The sequence below is a fragment of the Haliotis rubra genome, unplaced genomic scaffold (assembly GCF_003918875.1).
Source record: "Haliotis rubra isolate DU_JTF1 unplaced genomic scaffold, ASM391887v1 Scf254, whole genome shotgun sequence".
Lineage (NCBI taxonomy): Eukaryota > Metazoa > Mollusca > Gastropoda > Lepetellida > Haliotidae > Haliotis > Haliotis rubra.
Window position 1 is genome coordinate 1,316,665 of NW_025766603.1, and position 27,700 is coordinate 1,344,364.

Genomic DNA, 27,700 nt, shown 5'->3' on the forward strand with positions numbered 1-27,700 from the left:
ATAACCTTGTCTGTACCAAGTAAATAACCTTGTCTGGACCAAGTAAATAGCCTTGTGTACCAAACTAAATAACCCTGGACCAAGTAAATAACCTTGTCTGGACCAAGTAAAATAACCTTGTCCGTACCAAGTAAATAACCTTGTCTGGACCAAGTAAATAACCTTGTCTGAACAAAGTAAATACCCTTGTCTGGACCAAGTAAATAACCCTGTCTGAAACAAGTAAATAACCTTGTCTGGACCAAGTAAATAACCCTATCTGAACCAAGTAAATAACCTTGTCTGAACCAAGTAAATAACCTTGTCTGGACCAAGTACATAACCTTGTCTAGACCAAGTAAATAACCTTGTCTGGACCAAGTAAATAACTCTGTCTGAACCAAGTAACTAACCTTGTCTTTACCAAGTAAATAACCTTGTCTGAACCAAGTAAATAACCTTGTCTGGACCAAGTAAATAACCCTATCTGAACCAAGTAAATAACCTTGTCTGAACCAAAGTAAATAACCTTGTCTGTACCAAGTAAATAACCTTGTCTGGACCAAGTAAATAACCTTGTCTGGACAAGTAAAAGTCTAAATAACCTTGTCTGGACCAAGTAAATAACCTTGTCTGGACCAAGTAAATAACCTTGTCTGGACCAAGTAAATACCCTTGTCTGGACCAAGTAAATAACCTTGTTTGTACCAAGTAAATAACCTTGTCTGTACCAAGTAAATAACCTTGTCTGAACCAAGTAAATAACCTTGTCTGGACCAAGTAAATAACCTTGTCTGGACCAAGTAAATAACCTTGTCTGGACCAAGTAAATAGCCTTGTCTGTACCAAGTGAATACCCTTGTCTGGACCAAGTAAATAACCTTATCTGTACCAAGTATATTACCTTGTCTGGACCAAGTAAATAACCTTGTCTGAACCAAGTAAATAGCCTTGTCTGGACCAAGTAAATAACCTTGTCTGTACTAAGTATATAACCTTGTCTGGACCAAGTAAATAGCCTTGTCTGTACCAAGTAAATACCCTTGTCTGTACCAAGTAAATAACCTTGTCTGTACCAAGTATATAACATTGTCTGTACCAAGTAAATAACGTTGTCTGTACCAAGTAAATAGCCTTGTCTGTACCAAGTAAATACCCTTGTCTGGACCAAGTAAATAACCTTGTCTGGACCAAGTAAATAACCTTGTCTGGACCAAGTAAAAACCTTGTCTATAGTAAAACCTTGTCTGGACCAAGTAAATAACCTTGTCTGGACCAAGTAAATAACCTTGTCTGGACCAAGTAAATAACCTTGTCTGGACCAAGTAAATAACCTTGTCTGGACCAAGTAAATAACCTTGTCTGTACCAAGTAAATAACCTTGTCTGGACCAAGTAAATAACCTTGTCTGGACCAAGTAAATAACCTTGTCTGTACCAAGTAAATAACCTTGTCTGGACCAAGTAAATAACCTTGTCTGCACCAAGTAAATAACCTTGTCTGGACCAAGTAAATAACCTTGTCTGGACCAAGTAAATAACCTTGTCTGTACCAAGTAAATAACCTTGTCTGGACCAAGTAAATAACCTTGTCTGAACCAAGTAAATAACCTTGTCTGGACCAAGTAAATAACCTTGTCTGGACCAAGTAAATAACCTTGTCTGAACCAAGTAAATAACCTTGTCTGGACCAAGTAAATAACCTTGTCTGGACCAAGTAAATAACCTTGTCTGTACCAAGTAAATAACCTTGTCTGTACCAAGTAAATAACCTTGTCTGTACCAAGTAAATAGCCTTGTCTGTACCAAGTAAATAACCTTTTCTGTACCAAGTAAATAACCTTGTCTGTACCAAGTAAATAACCTTGTCTGTACCAAGTAAATAACCTTGTCTGTACCAAGTAAATAACCTTGTCTGGACCAAGTAAATAACCTTGCCTGTACCAAGTAAATAACTTTGTCTGTACCAAGTAAATAACATTGTCTGTACCAAGTAAATAACCTTGTCTGTACCAAGTAAATAAAATTGTCTGGACCAAGTAAATAACCTTGTCTGTACCAAGTAAATGTCTGGACCCTTGCCTGTCTGGACCAAGTAAATAGCCTTGTCTGTACCAAGTAAATAGCCTTGTCTGTACCAAGTAAATAACCTTGTCTGTACCAAGTAAATAACCTTGTCTGGACCAAGTAAATAACCTTGTCTGGACCAAGTAAATAACCTTGTCTGGACCAAGTAAATAACCTTGTCTGGACCAAGTAAATAACCTTGTCTGTACCAAGTAAATAACCTTGTCTGTACCAAGTAAATAACCTTGTCTGGACCAAGTAAATAGCCTTGTCTGTACCAAGTAAATAACCTTGTCTGTACCAAGTAAATAACCTTGTCTGTACCAAGTAAATAACCTTGTCTGTACCAAGTAAATAACCTTGTCTGGACCAAGTAAATAACCTGTCTACCAAGTAAATAAGCCTCTGGACCAAGTAAATAGCCTTGTCTGTACCAAGTAAATAACCTTGTCTGTACCAAGTAAATAACCTTGTCTGTACCAAGTAAATAACCCTATCTGAACCAAGTCACGTGACTGACACCCTGAGCATATATCTACGTAAATGTGACACACTGACATGCATCAACCGTACCACCAAGCCCGACAATCCAATAGTCAAACGGCACAAGCCTTGAAGAAACGGACCTGTACGGCGGGGCGTGTACTAAAACCACAAGGAGTTTAGGACACAATTGCTCAAACACGTGCACAATTTTACGTGAACCCTATTTTGATATGTGCGAATGCTACAGTAGACAAATTGTATTATCACCTTTGATCAGCATGTGATTATATACTATTTATGTTTAAACATTTAGTTCGTCCTTTTCCGGGTTTACTCAATCCATGATTGCTCCAGTATTTTAGATTATTTTTTTAGTTTCAGTATATGACAACAGCACTCTGTTTGATGTCGCGCTCTGTCCTGAGTGTACTGCAACGACGGCTGAAACGACACCTCCCCCACTACGTTGTATAGGAAACAACGACGACCGAGCTTGTTGTGATGCTGGTCAGTACAGAACTCGGGTGTGGCGGGCGAGGGAGGATTTTAAACAAAATTCACAGGACCTTCCGTAATATAGTAGATCCGAGCGAAAGGAAATTCAATGTTTTCTGAAGAATCAGCTTTAATGTTTGCACAAAAAGGGAGGTTTAAACGTAGTGTGCGTACTGTGTAAATTAGTGAGTGAGTATAGTTCTACGCCGCTTTTAGCAATATTCCAGCAACATCACGGCGGAGACACCAGAAATGGGCTTCACACATTGTACCCATGTGGGGAATCGAACCCTGGCCTTCAGCGTGACGAGCGAACGCTTAACCACTAGGTTACCCTACAGTCCCGCGTACTGTGTAAAGCAGCTATTGTCATATCTTGTAATATCTAAGAAGCTATTATATATTGAAGCCAATTTTGATGAAGCTATGAATACATCAACAGAAATAAACTCCAGACTGCTTATGATTAATCATAACACAACTACCCTGTGTTTTTGCTTAGCCAATGAAATGTCATGGAATCACTTGCAATTTATATGTTTTCTTAAGTCTCTACACTTCCTTAATTACGTCACTTTGAACATGACAATGATTCATAGCAAAAAGCTTTTGACCAGGACACCCAAAGAAAACTAGCCGAGATCGACCAAACCATGGAATATGTAAAAAAGGTGGAATAGAAATTGCCGAAAAAATAGCAAAAAGGACGGTACTTATCAAAACCCACGTTTCAAGGGAACCAAACAGTAAATCACGAAGATCGCAAGAAACTGCGTCTGCACACATTCGAAAAGGTGGATCTCCATGAAAAGTGGACACTTATTGTGTCATGGTAAAATGTATGTCGGCTCGTTCAATTTCAACTTTGTAGGACATTTGTCTTGGTAAAAGCAAGATGTTAAGGTCATTTGGTGCAATGGGAATCTACATAATGCGATTAAATATTTCTGGATTCCTGTGTCCATTGCAGAGAAACTGCCTCCTACTATATGATGCTAATTAGGCAAAGAAGTTGTAATGAGCGCCATATTGGTACCTGATGCACTCTTTCACATTGTGAAACTGCTAATTAAGAAATGACGTGCGTCATAAAATTTTAACAATACTTGTCAATTTGCCTTGTGTTCAAACACCTCAACTAGTTATTCATTTCATCTCACAGATCCATCAGCATGCAATGTTGACTGCTCGTGTGAGGTTCCAGACTCCCCATACTGTGCAATCTGTAAGTTTTGTTTGTTAGTTTGCTGTTTTACGTCACTCTCAGCCATATTCCAACTATATCACGGCGGTGAACCAGACAATCCAGTGATTTACGTAACACATTTGGGGAAACGATGACGTGTCAACCAAGTCAGCGGGTCTGACCACCTGATCCATCCTGTTAGTTGCCTCTTACGACACGCATAGTAAGTGAGTGAGTGAGTTTTAAGCAGTTTTTAGGAATATTCCAGCAATATCACAGCAGCCTGAAGTTAACGAATAACGTGCTAGCAGCGGGTTCGTTATTTGTTTTTTCGAATAACGAATAACGTGCTAGGAGCGGGTTCGTTATTCGTTATTGGCATTTCGAATAACGAATAACGTGCTAGCAGCGGGTTCGTTATTCGTTATTTGTTTTTCGAATAACGAATAACGGGCTAGCAGCGGGTTCGTTCTTTGTTACTAGTATTTGTTTTTCGAATAACGAATAACGTGCCAGCAGCGGGTTCGTTATTCGTTATTTGTTTTTTCGAATAAGGAATAACTTACGGGGTCGTTATTCACGTTTTTCAGTGGGTTCGTTCGGTCATTCCAGTTCTATCAAATATGAAATATAAGATACAAGATAACTAGCGCCGACTATGCAGACTAAGAATAACAAGTATTCGATGCCTAAATCCCCGCGGATTCGTATTTCGCTGTTCATATAACAAACCTGCTGCTTGCACGTTCACCTTTTCTCAGGAAATGTGCACCAACTGATAACTGGAAATGATAAAAAATTAAATTCCCTTTTTCAAATGATAAGTCATTTTAGTGTTAGAACATCATTTATTGTTCACAAAATTCAAACTATGAAAAGTCAGATGTCAAGGAGAACACGAAGATCGCCAGTCATGATTGGGACCCATGATTGGTAAAGTAATTTGCTTATATTGATCATCAAACTTACTTTACAGGTGTTTTGTAAACAAAGTGTTACTGGAAATATATTTCACATAAGTTTTATCTGTATTATATTGTGACAAAACAACACAATATGGCCATTATACTTGAATACCATCTTGTCATCCAAGTTACCGTAACATACCGTATCTATATAGAAATTTAGGCACAATAATGGTGAAATGTTGCTATTCTATTACACAGAGTTACATTAAAAGATACAAAACAAATGAACTGTTCTTCGTTTCATTCATTAATTAAAGTACAGACAGTACACAAGTACAGTGAAATTCATCCAAACTGTAATCACGTTACCTGTTTAGTTTGATGTAGAATAGCAACAATGATAAGCCAATTAAAAGTAAATAATCATTTAATGTTTAGAAGAGTTAATGCCATAACTTTAGATCCATAAAACTGTCTTACCTGAGTAGCCCTGATAATGTGTGATCAGTTCTACTCAGGTTCTACTCTTGCACATTTCAATCCCGCAACTGAACAAAATGTCCGTCATGCCATGTGCTTTTGGCACTTGTATGACTGCGCCATTATTACTTCTGGAACCAGTGCACGGTCAGTACCAAAGGTACGTAACTATTGTGTGCGATCCGTGAAAAAGATGATGCTCCTTTGGAAATGAGGTCAAGTAGATTACATAACGTAGATTACATAACGTAGATTACATTACATAACGTAGATTACACAGACGTCCTTCAGCACCTACCAAACGTTTAAAGTGTAAAGAAAGAGGTGAGGTGAAATTGGGTTTAACGTCGTGCTTGAGAATATTTCGCTCATATGACAACGTGCATACGTGTGTATGTGTGTGCGGCTGCTTGTACTAGCCCAGTCTTAAACTGGTTTTATAGTGCTAGCCCACTGAGATACCATGCCGCAGTGAAGCATGGATACCCCACTCAGACACATTATACTGACTCCGAGCCGACCAGTCCTTGTTGTACCCATTAATACCGAGCGCCAGGCAGGGACCAACAAGTACCATATTTTAACGTCCTTTGGTATGACACGGTCGGGGATCGAACCCGCGACCTTCCGCTCTCCGGTGTAAAGAAAGAGCACCTACTTCACTTACTTATTACAACTGAATTGGTCCGTTCATTTTAAAACCATTTTGGTGACTCTGAATGTACAGAATTTGTCTAATGGTGGTCACGTAGATTACATCCTAAAACTTTAACCCTGTGAAGCATCATAGTGAGAAATCGGCTGAAATTTAGTGGCTTTGAGATTGATATGGTATTGTCCCCACATAAAACTGTAAATAAGAAATACTATTTAATGAATACATGTAATTTACGTAATAATTATATGGTCATTTTCATTGGGTAACGTACATAACGCATTTTGGGAGACATCATATTAAACATAAATTCAAAACAAATAAACCATATGAAGATATGTTCTGGCTTTCTGGGTATGGATGAAAGGGACAATACCTTATGTCGAAAATGTAATCTGTGTTGTTCACACTAGATGACTATTTACTTTGAAATATTCACTCAAAATGTTATACTATCATTGGAGACATGCACATTTTGGTGATTTTGACTAACGTTTACCCTGAGTCACACACAGGAATAACAGATCATTAACAATGTCTGCGTCTCGGATACCTACCAAGCCTGTCGCCTAATATAAACATGAAATGAACAAGTGAAATCAGTAGCAAAGTTTGTTTTAAAGCGGAGACACGTAACATTACAAATGGTGCACATTTCGTGAGAATAGGTGGTTATTCGTTATTCCAATAACGACTAACGAAAAACGAACCCACTGCTAACTTCAGGCTGCTTCATCGAACACGCTTTGAGCGCCGTCAGCTGTGTGTTGTACCACAAATGCGGTATGTTTTTAGCTCCGGTGACGGCGGCGATCATCACAGCAAAGCATTGCCAATTTAAAGAGGGCAAAAATAATAATAATAGTATACAAGACGGAAACTGCCCAGCAAGAAATGACTCCGACTCCAACACAGGAGCATGGGGAGGAAATACCGACACAAGTCACAAAGAAGAAGAACCCTAAAAAGAGTCACCGCCGGTAGAAAAGGTGGTTTAGCTAAGCACCACGAAAAAGATTATACTCTGTGGATTGCAGGCGCAGCTGCTGCTGCCGTGACAACATTAATTATGTTATATAATAAACCACAACCAGCACCAAAACCCACACCGCAACCACAATTAGGGGTCAACCCCCATATTATGTTATAATTAAAAATATATTTATAATGTCTGAAGGAAAGACATTCGTTAACGATGCATACCACGCAACCGTGGTCGCAGGTCTAGCTGTAGGATACGCTCGTTTAACCAAAATGGTTCTCAAACAACCGACGATCAAACTCGATTTCGACCTGCAGGATATGGGCATGCTCATCATGAATTTAGGGATGGCGATGGCCACCAAGGACGTCCTCGTAAAACAAGGAATCATACCGGAAAATATTTTCAAGTAAGATAAATATATATAGAATGGCTACGATCGCTATGATGGTCGGTGGGGCTTTAGTCAACGCCCTGGCATTTTCCGGGAGTAATTACCTGTTCTCGAAATTACGGGAGTAGAACGTGGCCGAGGTAGAAGTGTAGTAGCATTGAATTTGGGGTTCTTCCGTAATGAAAACCACAAAGCTACGGGGTGTGAGTTGACGGCATCTTTATTACACTGGGACGAATCCACCATATCCTCCTTATACATAAACCCTGAAACAATTGGTGAACAATGTAAACCTACTCAGGTATCGTGTCATACATTATATACATCAAGACTTAGACACGTGGTACATCATAGGTATTGTATCAAGTGCATGCTGCAATGTTTACAACATACAATACAGGTCAACTCTAATCAATACAAATCACCGCATATAAATAATACCATGGATGTATATAATACATCTGTAATGATTTCTAGGGATAGTCATCCGGATGGGATGACTGCTGATTATAGATACACTAATATGGGATAACATAAGATATGCCACACCTACCAGGTATATGGACCTAGGTTTAACAGATCCAGCAATCCCTCATACCATACAGTCCTGTAAGATCTGTAGTAAATAAACATACCCGGTACATAGTACCACAATATTATCTACATACAAGTCAATACTGTTGTGAAAGCCTAGTGCTAGGGAAAGGCGCTTACCTTGCTTCGTAAGCGTAGATGGATGGGGAGATCAAGGGTTCTGTCAGTTCTGCGATTAGCGTCCGTTCCGGTCAGTGTCTTGTCTCGATCTGCAAATTGTCACCTGTCAGATTTGGCGGGTAAGTTGATCATGTGCCTCGATCACACCCGGAAACATGAACAGCATCAGATGGCCAATCCAATGTTACCCGATGTACGAGTGCGGAAGCACCGATCACTACATTCCTCCCTCTTTTCTGGACTTGCCCCCCACTAGGACTGCAGTGAGTATGGCTAAGGGAGGATCTAACAGGTGACCTCACAAAGACATGAGAAAATCCCTGCAGGATCGGGCAGTGCGGAAGCACCGATCACTACAATACACACCACACATGGCTAATGCATGTCATTACACGCTAACTACAATAGTACCTAGTACATTGTATTATACCTACTTCATATCATGCACACTTACGTACAGTCAACTCTCGTTAATCCGACACTTGTGGTTGCAGAGAAATATGTCTGATTAACGAAAATGTCGGATTAATGAAAATGTCGAATTAATGTATTTGTGTGAAAATATCAATGTTTACTAAATGCCATGATCGTCATACTGTTGCATGCATATCAGAAATGGTAGATCTAGTTATCTTCATCGTATGTAAAACTATTCACAGAAATAAGAAATACTAACAATACATACTTGTTTTCATTTATAAACATTCATAGATGGCATAACATACATATATAATCACATAAGCGAACAGTTTCAGATCTATTTCATGACCACATTGGCACAAAACTCACGTTTGTTTTTACCGCATATCAGCTGCTATTATGACCCGGATGTTGAATATGTTACAGTTTCCATACAACTAATTCCATAATAACATGTGGACGTCTAATGTACAGTCAGGCGTGTATCATAACATATATAATTTATAACTTGAAAAAGTCTTTGATGGTCATTAACATCAAACACGTCTAAGTGGTGTGTCAGAAATGTTTGCAAAGTGTTCAACGATGTTTTGGCCTCAGATAGCTTGAAGCATTGGAATCAGTCGTAGAGACGCTCAACCACTAAGCAGACTGCTTCAGGATGTCAGATACGGTTGATCGTCCAATCTTCACATCAAACTTCTGCTCAGCAAAAGTGATGATTTCTTGTTGTGCTGTCTGGGGTTTGTCTTTCTTCAAAAGGAGATTTCTTTCTTGATCAATGGCGTGACTTCTACAAGGGGTCGCTTAGCAGCTGGTGTACTCGTGACAGACATCTTGTGATGAAAACTCATGTCGGTTGTAAACATTTTATACAGCTCGCTCTACTGTTATTTCTTGATTAAATCGCCTCAATTAATTATCCTGTGTTCCTAATTAACAAGTGTGATGTTCACTGACGTGGGTGTTAAGCAGCCAGTAAGGCACGCGCTAATCACCTTTCATGTGTGATGTTTGTATACGGTCGGATCATCCGACCGGCTGTGTTGATTGTCGGATTAACGAATGTTTTTACAATGTATTTACAATGATCGGTTGCTAGATTGGTGTGTCGGAGTCGGAATGCGAGAATGTCGGATTAACGAGAGTAATTATCACTGTTTTAAATGGTTCCCAAATTTTTGGTCGCATTAACGTGATTGTCGGATTAATGAGTGTCGGATTAACGAGAGCTGACTGTACATGCATATGCACATACACCTTCCCATATATCCACATACACGTACATACCAACATGACGTGATTACATTGTTTCACACTACATAATATGCATGGGTTTACGTTAATACAATAGTTACATTAAATGTGCTTGCATGACTATTAAACCCGTCGTGATATAACTTCCCTACATTAGTTATATATGCATATGTATATATTAAGTAGACTATACCATTCCTGCTAGGGATACAACACCTATATACGTCTATGTATATCAAACAGATATATGCACGTCATATAGAACAGATATACTCACATTAAAACACAATATACAACAGTACAGATAAAGTACTAACCGTGGAAATATACAGAGGTGAGCTGGTATCCAGATACCTTTTAAAACCTTTACTGTAGTGTGGGGCTGCTTACTGCTCGAATGCTTGAAAGTAACTAAATTAGCAGGCCAACCACTGAGTTTAAACTGTGTGTTGATTACATAAGCAAGACAAAAGACTGAGGCAGGTCAGGGCTTTGGCTATTGTAAGGTTGGTGTTCATGCATTGATTGATATGCTTTGCTGGCGTATGCTTCAGTTGTATTGTAAGTATTCTAAGTATGTTAAAATAACCAATATTTACAGGTGTGTATTGTGTACATAAAAGCAGGTACATCTTCAACTAGCAGTACCAACTAACATAAAATATGACACTGTAATATAAAATACTACACTGCCACAGAAGCGGAACGAAAACGGCACGATATAGCCGTGGAGAAATTACAAGCCGCGCAAACCGAGTACGCGAAAAAACGCATGCAGAGACTCGATTTCATTAACGATCAACTCGAGCGTGAAAACCATGCCGTTCGAACGTTCAAGAATGTCGATGACGCCGCGAAAGAATATTACCTGCTAACCGGTAAACAGCTTGAACCACTCGATGAACCCACACTCCCCCAGTATTATGCCCTTCCCCGGAACAAAAAAATCGAGAACTGGCCTTCGTCGCACTGGGTCTAGCAGCGACCGTGTTAATTGCGAAACAATTAGACTAGGTACTCATATGAGTATATCAAAGATGAGACCCACTCCGTAGCGTTGTCAATACGTGCTTATGGGGAAAACCGAGACTTGTGGTAGGAAAAGCAGGACTGAGGGGTACTGTTGTTTTCACATGAGGAGTCTAAGAAATGGTTTCGTGACCTACACGTGCTCTGTATGTGGTATTAGAGTGAAATGTCATTACCGTTTATGTAGAGCCCACGGGCGAACGTGGTCCAAAACAAACTTATTTACGAGAAGAAAAAAGATTATTTGAACGAACGTAAGCGCCTCCTCAGAATGAAAATTTAAAAAGGCTTCATTTTTTGCCTGGGAGATAAGGCTGACGGAGTTACCTCCCTTACATAATGGTGGCACAATTAAAGATTGGCTTGCACCTAGGTATAACAATGACAAGTATTCAATTTGCAGAAGATCCACTACAATTCATTCGAATTCCACCCCCGAAATCTTTTGGCCTGAGAAGCTGGTTGGTGTTTCCAGGTAAACACAGTATTGACGACATCAGACCTCTGATCATTTGCAAACTGGAAGAGGAAATAAACGAGTTGGGGCACATCAACTTTAAAATGACGTTTGTTACTACAAAGCTGGATGTCTTCAGAGAACAGTTCTTGACTGAATCAGCCAATATATATACGTGTATCCCCAACGATCTGGAAATAATAAAACAGGAAAGCTATCCTGAGCCCAGAATCGATACGGTTATTCTGAATATAGCGCTGGGCGGGGGACTAGATTCGTGGTGAAAAAATAAAATATGTGCGCTTCATTTTTTTACTCAGTACCGAACACCCAATTAGAGATTGACTTTGCAATTAAGTATAACAATGGCTACTGTCCGAGAGCTTAAACGGATTGCACGAGAGCGAGGTGTAGTCGGTTACTCCCGATTAAGGAAACCTCAGCTGTTAAGATTACTCAACATACAATCCCCGCCCACTATGAAACGACTAAAACTCCAAGCGAAAGAGCTGGGGCTGACGGGTTATTCTCGTATGAGGAAAGCTGAGCTAGGCAAACGCCTGAACGACCCCGTACAACCTACCCCCACTGTGAAACAACTCAAACGTCAAGCGAAAGAGCTGAGGTTAGTAGGTTATTCCCGTATGAGGAAATCCGCGCTCGTTGAACTGTTGCATCAGCACAGAGTCGTCGATCTACAGTTCGTGCGCACTGAACACGCTATAGGTAACTATCTCAGAGGCTGGCGGATGAATGTAGACAAAAAAATAGACATTGACGACGTCAAACCTCTGATCGCTGACAAAGTCAAAGAGGAACTGAACGACCTGGGAAGCCTCAAATTTCAAATCACGGTGAAAATGTCGCTCGATAAACAGCAGACGGACGGTGTCGTTGAAAACGTTCAGCTTACTTCAGGGGCAAACAAGAAGTCGTGACTCAACCCGAGACGGTAGACGCGTCCATCGATACCTCGTTGCAAACAATACGAGAATACCTGGAAAGTAGACTAAAGCTTAGTCTCTGAATATACATAATTTTGTTAGTAACAAACAAGCCCATATAAATTGAAAAGGAGCCCTAGGGAGACCAGAGATTCAGAACCTGGGGAAATCTAGACTTGCTTTGTTTGGGGCTTTAGCACTACAGGGAAGGCTAGGCTGTAGGGAAAATAATGTGGTTCAGGGACAGTGAGACAGACTATACGATGCTGTGTATTGCAATATATCATGAAGTTTTGTTTGTTAGTTTGCTGTTTTGCGTCACACTCAGCCATATTCCAACTATATCACGGCGGTGAACCAGACAATCCAGTGATTTACGTAACACATTTGGGGAAACGATGACGTGTCAACCAAGTCAGCAGGTCTGACCACCTGAACCATCCTGTTAGTCGCCTCTTACGACACGTATAGTAAGTGAGTGAGTTTTACGCAGCTTTTAGGAATATTCCAGCAATATCACAGCAGCCTGAAGTTAACGAATAACGTGCTAGCAGCGGGTTCCTTATTCGTTATTTGTTTTTCGAATAACAAATAACGTGCTAGGAGCGGGTTCGTTATTCGTTATTTGTTTTTCGAATAACAAATAACGTGCTAGCAGCGGGTTCGTTTTTTGTTATTTGTTTTTTGAATAACAAATAACGTGCTAGCAGCGGGTTCGTTATTCGTTATTTGTTTTTCGAATAACGAATAACGTGGTAGCAGCAAGACAAACAAGAAGTCGCGACTCAACCCGAGACGGTAGACGCGTCCATCGACACCTCGTTGCAAACAATATGAGAATACCTGGAACGCTACACGCACAGGGGTTCCGGGTGGACCGTGGATAAAATCGATAAACTCTATCTAGACCCAGCTAATGACATGCCGTTCAAAGGCGGATCGTACCTAGACTTGCCCCCCTACTACAAGAAAAAACAAGCCATGGTCAACATCAAAAACAGAGGTAATAATTGTTTGAGGGTATCGATCAGATCCGCATTGTTTCCGGGCGACGTTAATTCGAACAGACCTTCGAGCTACCCCGAAGACGACGGACTCAACTGGGACGGTATAGACGAACCCACCCCCATATCTCAGATCACCAAAATTGAAAAACAGAACCCCATAGCCATCAACGTCTTTGGACATGAAGGCAACAAAACGATCGTGCACAGGATCAGCCCGGTGACCGAGGGTCGCATGATCAATATATTCATGATCCAGCGAGGTGACAAGTACCACTACGCGTGGATAAAACACTTCAGCAGGCTGTTGTACGACCAATCGAAATACAGAGAGAAAAAACACTTCTGCGAACGGTGCCTGCACGGCTTCACGCGAGCTGATTTATTAGAATCCCACCGGGAGGATTGCCAAGGTGTGGGGCAGACGGCCGTACGAATCGACATGCCCAACGAAAACGACAACATCTTAAAATTCACCAACCACAAAAATCAAATGCCCGTACCTTACATCATCTATGCCGACTTCGAAGCCTTAATTAAACACGTTGACATCGGGCCGTCCATGGACAAAAACACGTATAAAACGCAGGAGCACGAGGCCTGTGGATTCGGATACGTGGTCGTCCGCTGCGATGGGAAAACAAACGCTCACGTGGTGTACAGAGGTCCCGACGCGGCTGAAAAGTTTCTCATGTGTTTGTAACAGGAAGAAAAATCATCAGGAAAAGGTTGTACACGGTCGTTCCCATGCGCATGACTCAAGCTGACCGGTGAGCTCACGATAGCAGTGCCACGTGTGCGATGAACCGCTGAACGGCGATTCGGTGAGAGATCACTGTCAGACAGACAGACAGACAGACAGACAGACAGTTTATTCTCAAGAGAACCCACCAACGGTGGTACATGAGAAAAGTACAATATAAATTCGCATATGATAATATAATCAATCAAGATGACAGCAATATAAGGTAAATACATATATATAGTGAAATTTTCAATGAAATATGACAAAGCAAGTTAGCAATATTCTCATGCAGCTGCAAGTAGTCTGAAGATGATGTTGATGAATTTAGACAGGTCTTTCACATTTTTTTACTCTGGTGCTAGATAACATTTTTTTAACTTGAACATATTAGGCCATTCGTAGAGATCTTTACGTATGTGTATGGACAGCGGCTGGAGAAGGGCTTCACACCTGAACAGGTAGTGGAATTCATCACCAATCGCCGGGGAATTACATAGATGGCACAAACGTTCCACTCTTGGGGTATCAGACTAGCGTCCGGTTTCAACTGGTAAGTTGTGATTTGTTGTTCTAAATTTCAAGATTGGATAATAGACGTTTTTTGGTAGATAAAGGTATTTTTCATACTTATATTTTCTTTAAACATTTTATAGTACACACCTTTCGGGCTTTCAATAATGGAACTATGCCAGTTCTGCAGGAACTGGTCTTTCAATATTTCTTCAACTTTTGAAGCTAACCACCATGAAGAACACATAAACGGATTGTCAAATATATCACCTAATCCACAGTTATTTAATATTTTCTTAACGAACGTTGTCCATAGTAGTTTTTTTAGTGTTGTCAGAGAAATTACTGGTCATAAATCTGTAGATAATATTTGTTAGTTTTGAAGTTTCATTATGACTTGCCATTTTGTGCCAGAATAGAATAGCACATTTATATATTTTGATGTAGAGGGGCTCCCTACCAAGTTCTCCATAAATCATATAGTTTGGGGTTGAATTTCGAAGACCTGCTGCCAATTTAAGAAATTTTAAATGAACCGTTTCAGTTAGTTTTATGTTTTCAAATGCCCAGATTTCAGAGCATTACATTAGGATCGGAGCAATCACAGTGTCAAATGCCGATATTAAACAGTCCAACGGTAGATTAACTCGTCGTGCTTTTTTTTTAATAATAAGAACATAGCTTTTGTTGCATTTTCTGCTAAGACTTTAATGGCTTCTACAAATCTCCCGTTTCTGTGAGACTTTATTCCAAGGTAGGTATAAGTATCAACTATTTCGATAGTTTGATTGCCGAACGTGAATTTATATTTTAGTTTACTGTTTTTAGCAGGCCCGCTTCCAAAAACTATTATTTTGGTTTTGGACAAGTTTACTTTTAGTTTCCATCATGAACAATATACATGAAAAGTGTCGAGTGATTGTTGTAAGTCTTCAGGGTCTTCACTGAATACGACAGCATCATCTGCATATAGCAAGACTATAAACTGCAGGCAAAGTATCAATTCGGTTTCGGTTTCGGTTTGGTATTCTAGATTGACACCTTTACTTCCTCGTTTCAGAAGAAAGGGATCAATATCATTTATAAAAAGTGAAAACAGAAGTTGCGATAGATTTTCCCCTTGTCTTACTCCCGTGTTGCATGGGAAGAATGAGGATATTTGATTATGTAACATGACAGTGGATTTTATATTCTTATACATGTTCTTTACTAAGTTCAGAAATTTACCAGATATTCCACAGTTTAGCAGTTTATACCACAGACCAGTCCTCCACACAGTGTCGAACGCTTTTGTGAAATCAACAAAGACGCAATAGAGTTTACGTTTTGTTTGTTTTAAATTTCCCTAATAGCATGTAGAGCATATACATTGTCGCTTGTAGAGAAACCTCTTCTGAATCCTGCTTGAGCTGGAGTTAACATATTATTTACTTCGACAAACTTAGTGAGCCTCGCATTAAGTATACTTGTGAATAGTTTACAGAAACAACTGAGAATTGTTATTGGTCTGTATGAGTTTGGATCTAGGTGTTCGCCCTTTTTCTTATATATCGGTCTGATTATACCCTTTAACCAACAGTCTGGTACAAATCCGGAACAAAGTATCAAGTTAAAGAAATGGGTTAGGAGTGGTATTAAATGTGTGGAAGCATCAATAAAATGATCATTTTCAACAAAGTCTAGTCCAGTAGCTTTATTTCTTTTAAGATTTTTAATTACTGAAAGGATTTCTTCACCCGTCATAACCTTATTTAAGACATCAGTGTCATATTGTTGATCATCTACAACATCATCTGATATATCCTCATTAGATTGGGATTCATTAATGTCTTTATAGAACTCCAAGAATGTTTCAATGTCAGGTGTATTATCATATTTAGTGATATCCCCTTTACTCAGTAGCTTCCAGTATTCTTTGGGCGAGTGTTTCATAAGGTCACGAAACTGTTTAGTGGTCTCATTTTGAAATTGTCTCATACTTTCGTCCATACATTTTGTATATGCTCTTGACGTTTGATGATAGTGCGTTCTATTTAATGGAGTGTTACGTGACTTATATTTTCTTTTAGCTTTATGGAATGATTTTCTGATTTTCCTACACTCATTGTTAAACCACGGTTTATCTTTTTTCTTTCTATTCTGTTTGGGACGATTCGCGCGAACACTCCTGACGCCGAAAGTTTCGCGTGCAGCGTCCACCAGCACGTGCGCTTTGTCTGTTGCAAGCTCCTTGACCAGATCTGGGTCAACACTGCGTTCGCTTGCGCATTGTGTACGCTCAGTGAGGCGTGCGATATTATCAACATTTATATTTATATTTATATGTCACATCACCGGCGAGTACAGAGGCGCAGCCCACAGCGCGTGCAACCTCAAACTCAAAATCAATCCCAAAACCATCTAAATCCCCGTCGTGTTTCACAATTTGAGAGGGTACGACTCTCACTTGATCATGCAGGCCATCGCGAAGGTCGACGGCAACCTGACGTGCATCCCCAACAACATGGAAACATATATCTCCTTCTCCTTAAACGGTCTGAGATTCATCAACAGCGTTCAATTCCTGCTGTCGTCTCTCGATAGTTTGGTCAAGGCCAACGACCCGAACGACTTCCACATCACCAATCGATACACCGACGCCGAGACTCGACCTCTGCTGATGAGGAAGAACGTTTACTCCTATGAATACATGGACAGCTGGGCCAAGTTCAACGAGACACGACTGCCTAACATCAACCGATTTTACAGCAACTTGACCGACTCGACCATCACCCAGGACGATTACTTGCACGCGATTAACGTATGGAATAAACTGGGCTGTAAGAATATTACCACGACCTGTACTTGAAAACAGACGTACTCCTGTTGGCCGATGTGTTCGAGATATTCAGAAAAACGTGCTCAAAACAGTACGACCTAGACCCGGCGTGGTATTTCTCCTCCACGGGTCTCTCTTGGGATGCCTTGTTGAAAAAGACTAGTGTGAAACTCACACTATTGACGGATTACGACATGCACATGTTCAACGAAAAAGGCTTGGGAGGTAGGATTTCCATGGCTTCCAAAAGCTACACGAAAGCCAACAACAAGTACGTGAAGGGCTATAATCCGAATCAACCCACCACCCATATATATCCTCCATCTTGACGCCAACAACCTGTATGGCTGGGCCATGAACCAGTATCTACCCACCGGGGGATTCGAGTGGACACACGAGACGATCGACGTCATGAGCATCGTGTCAGATTCGAAAAAAGGCTACATACTCGAAGTGGACTTGGAATATCCCCTGGAATTACACAAATCACACAACAGCTATCCACTCGCTCCCGAACGCTCCCGAATGGATGGTTAACCCAGATTGGATGTCAGACTACCAACAAAACTTGCTGGGGAAAAATAAACCGGCTAACGTCGAAAAACTCGTACCCAACTTGATGAACAAGAAAAAATATATCGATTCACTATCGCAACCTGCAACTGTACCTGTCGAATCTATTGGTGAGGAATGAAAACTCGCGAAAATTCATAGGGTGCTCAAGTTCGACCGGAATACAAGTTCAGTTTGCTCATCACGTCGCAAATGAATTTCTCTCAAACATTCCTCGAACGAATCTCTGTCGTTGCAGTGAAATAAGGCAACCCATCGCGTGTTTCAACACCGAGTTGAATTTCTGCGTTAGCACCCAAACGCTGTGCTTTGTGTGTCGGCCAGAAAACGCTAAATACGATAGCATGTCTCTCCTTTTTGTTATCTCTTTATTAGCGCTGCAGTCGTCCAGGATAAACAGCGTCGACTTCCCTTTAAATTTGTTGCGATAAGCTTTCAGCCAATCCTGCACACATGTTCCCGGGTCGACTTTGTGCACGTCCGGGTCCGTCATCACCCAAGATCTTTCCGTGTACGTTTTGTTGATGTTCAGAGTAGGGCACATGATAACGATGTGATCGATGGTATCCCGGTAGTACCCCTCCAGCATGTTCAGCACGAAAACGGTCTTCCCACAGCCCGTCTGCCCGCACACTATAGCGCAGTGCGGATCGCGAGGTAGATCAATAAACTGCCTGCACGAATCTTCCATTGTCTATATTAAGTTGCGCGTCCATAATCACGTACAAATATAATTTTAATTTGCCTGTGGTTTGAGCCTTCTTGGTGATCTGGATGGTGATCCCCTCGCTGCCATTGTCGACGCGGCGGCCGCTGCCGTGTAGCCTGTCGTCATCCGTTGATCGCATGTCCAACCACAGCGCGTACTTGGTGGTCAGTATTCCCCGATCTGCACAGAGGATAGATCCAGGTCCTTGGCGATGTTGACTTCCGGCGATGTTGCTTTTCCAGAGATCCATGTAACAGTAAAACACGTCGCTGTCATCTATACTCAACACCTCGTTGCCGCTGATTTTGATGGTGGTTTTCTTGACGATGGCACGACCAATGTTCCATACGAGCTCGCGTTTGTCGTTGTCGGAAGTCAATGCGATGTTAAACGCCAGTCGAACCGTGCGTTCTCGAGGTCATTCTCGTCCAGGTTGGGGAATCGAACCAACAGCGTTTGGATTTCATCTATCTTGCATGGATTATTGGTAATGGTCACCGACTGACGCACGGCTTTGACGCCGAGAGGCTCTCTTTATCTTCGGAAAGGATCTAACTTTCTCCCGTATGACATTGTTATATACATGAAATATATAAGTTTAATATAATTAATATAATGGATGATATTCCGCTGGATGATTTGGGTGGTGCGCTCGATGATGGGGATTACGATGAAGACACCTCATTCATGGGCGACACTGTTAGCAACAAACTTTTAAAGCAGACCGTAGACGAAATTGCGATTGAAAGCTCATCCAGAGATCGATCTCATGAGCAAACACACGAGAAAACCGCTTGCCTTGTCTACACTAGCCAGTCGTCATTGGGGGCAACTGATCCGCGATGAATTAAACTTGCGAGATTACGGCGGTGCACGACCCAAACAACTTCCACCCAAAGTAGTTCGTGATCTGCAAAACGTCAGGGAGCTCAGCAATGCTGGAGACGCAAAAGAAACGTTGGACAGCATCGAAAAACCGTTAGGCACGTACTGGAACGAGACTTTGCTGGGTTTCGAATTTCCTGTTCGAGAACTGCGAGGGCTAGACAAGGCCTTGCGAACCGTTCGTGGAGAACTCGTGAACAACATGGGGTAACTGAACGAAATCGATGAGCACATTGCTCGCAAGAAAATAAAACTCAGTCAGGTCCAAGACGATGAGTCTCTGAAAACCATCATTGAAAAACGGTTGTGGACTTACAAGACGAGAGACAGACTCGATTGCCGTCGCAAGGGAAACCATCGATTGAGTCCTCCACTACGCGCTGTTTTACGATCGAGGTGTTCTTTATTTTCAGACACCTTTCGTGGTGGAAGAGGCTGTGGGGTTGCTGGTCGAACCCTTGGCTCCGGGGATGACGCCACTATACCAGTACAAGAAATTAACCCGAGGCACCATCTCGGAATTAAAAGTATCTGTTTTAGGTATAAAACATAATCCTGTGAATATAGGATACCTCAGCGTGACGCTGCACATACGATAATGACTAGCACCCAAGGTCCCGGAATGCGTTTGAAAAAATGCGTTAATATAGCGGTCTCCGACCTCGGGGACACGCGCGGATTCGATGAACCAGGAATAGACGGTAAACTGTATGCCTTGCAACTGAAAAACAATATTTACAAACGCGTCGAAGTCCCCACCGTCGGTGGATCTGGCAGTAACTTAGACGATATCGTCGATACATCAAGAGCTGTCAGCAACATTGGTACGACCTAGTCCACAATGACGAGGATGAATGGATGATATACCCAGCGTTCGGCGGCAAGCTGTTCGACTTAAACGACGTCGAGACCACGGTCGTCGTTCGAAACAAGCAGTATGCCCTCGTCTTTACCGACGACAACAAATGGATTTTAACACAATCTTGAGTCGACTGGTTTCTCAACATCACGCTCGGCTCTCCCTACGTGTTTACGGAAAACAAAGACCACTACCTAAACAAAGTCGTGAACAACGGAACCCTGCTCGTGGCTTACGTCCCGACGCATAGGCGCAGTGTAATCATCAGTGCAGTCTCAAGTATGGCAGCCCACATGCTATCGAGTAAACCCGGGGAGCAAAACGTGGAGTTGCAATTAGTGTCTGAATTCGACGGCGTTGTCAACATCCTGGAAAATCTACCGGATAATTCCATGCTGGTCATCCAAGTCTACCTCGGTGAACCATCATCACCAGTCGAAATCGTGAAAGGAATCAAACTCCGGTGGACCAAACAACATCAATATCACGTTTGTTCTGTTTACGTGCTGGTGAACGTCGATTCCCACACCAGTCTGCAGGGAGTCAACGTTACCGTGGAAGACACGATATCACTCACCAAAATCTTCCTACCCGACAACATACATCTCATGGGGTTGAAGCGCAGACCTGAGAAATTATCGGAAAAACAATTGGAAACTAATTTAAAACATTTTATAGAGAGGATGAATCATCATCCCAACGTCACACTCGGTGATTTAGGAGACACGGAGGGGTTCGATCTGCCTGGTGAGGAAAACACATTGTACGTCCTACATTTGAAAGACAACGTGTACGAGCGGGTGCCGCTGGCAGACTTTAAAGAGCCCGAATGGTTGATCAACATTACCCTCACCGCACCTCATATCTCGTTTAAACAAAATGTTTACGTCTCCGAGATTAAGAGCAACGATATCATTCTCCGGTCTTTCATTCCGGATAATAATATACAAGTTATACGAATACCAGGTCACTCAGGCAACATGTTAGCTCCAGGCGATGAGACTGTATATTTAAGATCCTATTCACCCGATTACCAGCAGAAGTTTTTGACTACGGGGCCAGACAACGCACTCATCATAGAAGTCTATCTCGGGAACACTAGTAACGATACAAGCCCTTTAAACGGGTTGGTAATAATCTGGGAAGACAGGCACAATTACCAACGTTGTCGTATCATCGTACAACCAGGATCGGCACCCTTAGTAAGCCTCGACGGGGTCCGTATTTTGGACCAAAATGTGCCTATGGATGTCTTAGGGATTTTCGTGGATAAACATCTAAGCCTTATAAGTCTCAAATACTTTAATAAGAAATTAACGAAAAACCAATTAAATTTTATCTGATAATATATAGTAAACAAACACAGGATGGGGCTGTACCCAGTCGTAGAAGAAGTAGGGAAGACACTGGAAACCGTAGATGGGTTTCGGTTGAGGCAGTTATGTGACGTAAAACGCCAACTATGTACGGGCGTCATTAAGTAAGAAATACCACAAAGCTTTCAATATCGTGGATGGGGCTGATACCACCCTTATGGCAACCAGCATGGGATTAGGAGCAGTAGGTTTCGGTTTGTTGACCACCATCGTAGCCGCACCCATAGTTCTGGGTATTGAAATAACAGCTGGGGTGTCAGGGTTGGTGGGGTTGGTGTTTAAGCTTGCATCCCGCAGATTTCATCGTAAAGCATTGAAACACAACGAAATCAGAATTCTGGCCGAAGCAAAGTTAAACACAATAGACGACCATATTTCCACCACACTCACTGACAATAAAATCTCAGAGGAAGATTCGTTAGGTCCTCTCTGAACTCGCAAAATATCACAGAATGAAACAAGAGATTCGGTGCAAGTCTCGTAAAAGCACTGCCATCAGTGAAGACGGAAAAAAAGTACATAGAACAAGGGATACAACAAGCCCAACAAGCTTTCATTACGAAAACCAAAGAAATCATAGGAGATTCACATTAAATTGTTTCGCTGAGATCAACATTGTATAGTTTATTGATGTGCAAATTTATTGCCACACCTACCTCCCTGTCGAGTGTTCACAATAGTGCAGGAAGTGTTGGCTTGAGTCATAGGCCGAGTTGACCAGGAAAGTGCCGGTTCGCGGTCATAGTGACCAGGAAGTTGGCTGGGGATTCAAAAGTGGTATGCACACTAGCGGAAAGAGATAAGGGCCTGACAAAAGCTTTATTTATGAAATTTTGTTGGAAGTGATCTCCTACCCCTGTTGTATATACTGCTGATGATCCAGGTTTAGAAATAGCTGATGATCCAGGTTTAAGTATAACTGATGATTCAGGTTTAGATATAGCTGATGCTCCAGGTTTAGATATAACTGATGATCCAGGTTTAGATATAACTGATGATCCAGGTTTAGATATAACTGATGATCCAGGTTTAGATATAACTGATGATCCAGGTTTAGATATAACTGATGATCCAGGTTTAGATATAACTGATGGTCCAGGTTTAGATATAACTGATTGTCCAGGTTTATGGTCCAGGTTCAGATATAACTGATGGTCCAGGTTTAGATATAACTGATGGTCCACGTTAGGATATAACTGATGATCCAGGTTTAGATATAACTGATGATCCACGTTTAGATATAACTGATGGTCCAGGTTTAGATATAACTGATGGTCCAGGTTTAGATATAACTGATGGTCCAGGTTTAGATATAACTGATGATCCAGGTTTAGATATAACTGATGGTCCAGGTTTAGATATAACTGATGATCCAGGTTTAGATATAACTGATGGTCCTGGTTTAGATATAACTGATGATCCACGTTAGGATATAACTGATGGTCCAGGTTTAGATATAACTGATGGTCCAAGTTTAGATATAACTGATGGTCCAGGTTTAGATATAACTGATTGTCCACGTTAGGACCAAATCGTGAATGAATGTGGCAAAGATTAACACAAATATCAGATGTATATACACATTATTCAGTCAGTTATAGGTAAGTCAGGTCAGTCTCCTGCTTTAACTGATTCATGACATTCTTGATTTCGTTTCAGAAAATCGCACATTTTGTTTCCTTGTCACCAGGTTCATATTCTCTGACACTGGGCACACGCATCTCCCCTCCTTTTGTTGAACCTCGGCGGCCGGCCTTGCAAGAGAGTAATAAAGTGTACGTAACAGCGCTCATTAAACCTCTGGTTGGGGTCAACCACGTAGTTGTAGCTAAGCCTCCAGGCAGCGGTACGACGAATATGTCTGTCGATGGCTTGTTGGTCCTCTTCTAGGCGTCTGTAGCAGTGTGACCTCAGACGTTGATTTAGGTTGCCGGACCTCCCCACGTAGATGACCAATCCACCCTGTTTGATAGCGTAGATTCCTCGTAGTGTCTCTTTAGGCCATTGTCCCCATGGAATGCCTTGGCTATCGATCAGGGTTCGGCTGTTTCGCCTAGTTGTCGCCTGTAATATATCATCTTTAACATGGAGTGAATCCTGACTGAAATGCTCTTAATAAACAGACAAAATATATATCAGACCTAACACCCCAATCTGACTTGACAGGATCCGCTGGTCGTGGGTTTCAATCCAAGACTGGTCCTTTTTCTGCCAGCAACCTACGACTGGACTTCACCCTACTGCTCCATCAGTCTAACCTTTGACCTCCCTCACACATTATCTGCCACGCCCTGATACGACTGGGGTACTGCTCAAAACGGAGATGACCTTACAAGCTCAATCAGACCTGATTCTAGGACACATTTCACACATTTCACATCTATTACTGAATATTTTAAGAAATGTTCGACGTTCTGGAACCAACGGTAGGGGCAGGTAATGTTACAGACGAAATGGGTTTAACAAACTCGCCCAGACGTGTTCTAACAAAAAACACAAAAGATCTTTTGAATATGTCCACATGAAGGTGACACATTTATAACAAAATCCTGTAAAATACATATCCACGGTCCTCGTACCGTGCAATAGCGCACCCGAGTCTCTGAAAACTGAGACAGTTTGGGGTTCTATCAGGATATTACCAGTTTGAATGTAAGGTGATACTATAGACGTATATAATGCTGACGTGTCTCTTAATGTACAGTGAGTGAGTGAGTTAGTTAGTTTTACACCACTTTTATCAATATTCCTGCAATATCACGCCGGGAGACACCAGAAATTGGCTTCACACATTGTACCCATGTAGGGAATTGAACCCGACTCTTTGTCGTGATAAGCGAACACTTTAACCACTGGACTTTGTAAAGACGCCTATATTTGTTGTAATATCGTGGAAGAATACAGAGAGGGTATTTGGTTTGACGCGTTAACCAATAGGCTACCCCACCGCCCACCGACCTTTGGCAAAAGTACCACCCAAAACACACCATCGCAGAGCTGATTCTTAGGCAAAAGTCAAATTAACTATTGAATACTTACAGGACAGTTCGCCATTCCCGAAACGTTAATGTAAATAAGGTATCTGTGAACGGAGCTCGTACAGTAATGGCGTACAGTCAACATCCCAGAAGTAATATAAGTAATGTACGTAGCGCCGTGAGCAGGCAATGCGCCTGGATATGAGCGCCTTATAAGCGGACTGTTGCTATTACTATTACAATTCCGGGTATTATCGGGCTATATGACCTGTCACTTACACAATGACACGTAAACCAAAATAACAATGTTGTGCCATTAAAACCTAGGTGAAGGTCCGGGTGAGGTGAGGTGAGGTGATTGTCGGGCTTTATTCAGTTTGATGCATCAGAACTACGGAGACTGCATGTTTTAAAATGTCGACCCATAAATCGTTAGCTGTCGATTACGTATGAGATCTGTGAACTGAAGTTTCTGCCACCATTTTGACATCCTGCTCCCTGATTGGTTGGATGACGATATGGTAACGCTTAACGAAGTTATACCTGTCATCACATCTGAATAGTACTACGTTTGTACAATCTGTTAGTCAATCTAGTTGGTCAGAGATGGCGTACAAACAAAATCATAATGTGCTGAATGCACGTTGGAATTATCACTGGAAGATATGAATATTGCAATTTCTAAAGAAATATCGATTCAATAAATCAGTGAGTTAGCTTCAACGTGGATTTGAAAAGAGCTCCAGTTACATAACGATTTGTAATCCCGAGAGTGTGAGAGACAGTCAGTCAGTTTCCTAGAAGTGATATAATTCCAAGTATTGACGGGCTATGTGAAGTGTGACGTGCACAATGACACCATAAATCAATAAACGATAACGTGCCATTAAACCTACAATGGTCTCAAGTGTAGAAAATTGACGGAGCCTGTTTTGTTTCCACTATGCAGACAGCATGGGTGTGTACTTGTAGAAAATATGAGAGAGAGTGGTGGAGGGTTGTCTCCGGGTTTAAATATAACTGATGATCCAGGTTTAGATATAACTGAGGGTCCAGCTTTAGATATAACTGATGATCCAGTTTTAGATATAACTGATTGTCCAGTTTTAGATATAACTGATGGTCCAGTTTTAGATATAACTGATGGTCCAGGTTTAGATATAACTGATGGTCCACGTTAGGATATAGCTGATGATCCAGGTTTAGATATAACTGATGGTCCACGTTAGGATATAACTGATGGTCTAGGTTTAGATATAACTGATGGTCCACATTAGGATAAAACTGATGATCCAGGTTTAGATATAGCTGATAATCCAGGTTTAGATATAACTGACGGTCCACGTTAGGATATAACTGATGGTCCAGGTTTAGATGTAACTGATGATTCAGGTATAGATATAACTGATGGTCCAGGTTTAGATATAACTGATGATCCAGGTTTAGATATAGATGATGATCCAGGTTTAGCTATAGCTGATGATTCAGGTTTAAGTGTAACTGATGGTCCAGGTTTAGATATAACTGATGATCCAGGTTTAGATATAACTGATGATTCAGGTTTAGATATAACAGATGATTCAGGTTTAAGTATAACTGATTGTCCAGGTTTAGATATAGTTGATGGTCCAGGTTTAGATATAACTGATGTTCCAGGTTTAGATATAACGGATGATCCAGGTTTAGATATAGCTGATGGTCCAGGTTTAGATATAGCTGATGGTCCAGGTTTAAGTATAACTGATTGTCCAGGTTTAGATATAGCTGATGGTCCAGGTTTAGATAAAACTGATGTTCCAGGTTTAGATATAACGGATGATCCAGGTTTAGATATAGCTAATGGTCTAGGTTTAGATATAACTGGTGATTCAGGTTTAAATATAACTGATGGTCCACGTTAGAATATAACTGATGGTCCAGGTTTAGATGTAACTGATGGTCCAGGTTAAGATATAACTGAGGGTCCAGGTTAAGGTATAACGGAGGGTCCAGGTTAAGGTATAACTGATGATCCAGGTTTAGATATAACTGATGATCCAGGTTTAGATATAACTGATGGTCCAGGTTTAAGATATAACTGATGGTCCAGGTTTAGATATAACTGATGGTCCAGGTTTAGATATAACTGATGGTCCAGGTTTAGATATAACTGATGATCCAGGTTTAGATATAACTGATGGTCCACGTTGAGATATAACTGATGGTCCAGGTTTAGATATAACTGATGGTCCAGGTTTAAGTATAACTGATGATCCAGGTTTAGATATAACTGATGGTCCAGGTTTAGATATAACTGATGGTCCAGGTTTAGATATACTGAGTCCAGGTTTAGATATAACTGATGGTCCAGGTTTAGATATAACTGATGGTCCAGGTTTAGATATAACTGATGGTCCAGGTTTAGATATAACTGATGGTCCAGGTTTAGATATAACTGATGGTCCAGGTTTAGATATAACTGATGGTCCAGGTTTAGATATAACTGATGGTCCAGGTTTAGATATAACTGATGGTCCAGGTTTAGATATAACTGATGATCCAGGTTTAGATATAACTGATGATCCAGGGATATAACTAACTGATGGTCCAGGTGTAGATATATCTGATGGTCCAGGTTTAGATATAACTGATGGTACATGTTAAGATATAACTGATGGTCCAGGTTTAGATTATAACTGGTGATTCAGGTTTAAATATAACTGATTGTTCACGTTAGAATATAACTGATGGTCCAGGTTTAGATATAACTGATGATCCAGGTTTAGATATAACTGATGGTCCAGGTTAAGGT

General features: G+C 41.1%; 1 protein-coding gene and 1 long non-coding RNA gene across 2 annotated transcripts; one reads left to right on the top strand and one right to left on the bottom strand.

Annotated features, from left to right (window-relative positions):
- Positions 1-23,438: 23,438 nt before the first annotated feature.
- Positions 23,439-25,072, bottom strand: LOC124279673. The gene is made up of 2 exons (XM_046715515.1): positions 24,971-25,072; positions 23,439-23,995 (listed from the first exon to the last, which is right to left on the bottom strand). The coding sequence occupies exons 1-2, from the start codon at positions 25,052-25,054 to the stop codon at positions 23,624-23,626; spliced, it is 456 nt and encodes a 151-aa protein (XP_046571471.1). The 5' UTR covers positions 25,055-25,072; the 3' UTR covers positions 23,439-23,623.
- A 1,236-nt stretch (positions 25,073-26,308) lies between these two features.
- Positions 26,309-26,582, top strand: LOC124279675. Its single transcript, XR_006899442.1, has 3 exons — positions 26,309-26,349; positions 26,422-26,493; positions 26,542-26,582. It is a non-coding gene; the product is annotated as an uncharacterized LOC124279675 (long non-coding RNA).
- The last annotated feature ends 1,118 nt before the right edge of the window (positions 26,583-27,700 follow it).

Bases quoted from the DNA above. Each gene is read 5' to 3' on its own strand.
- LOC124279673 (XM_046715515.1), bottom strand. From the start codon at position 25,054: ATGTTGACTGTACGCCATTACTGTACGAGCTCCGTTCACAGATACCTT. The intron at 23,996-24,970 runs GTAAGTATTCAA...GATATATTACAG, and splicing joins CGGGAATGGCGAACTGTCCT to GCGACAACTAGGCGAAACAG.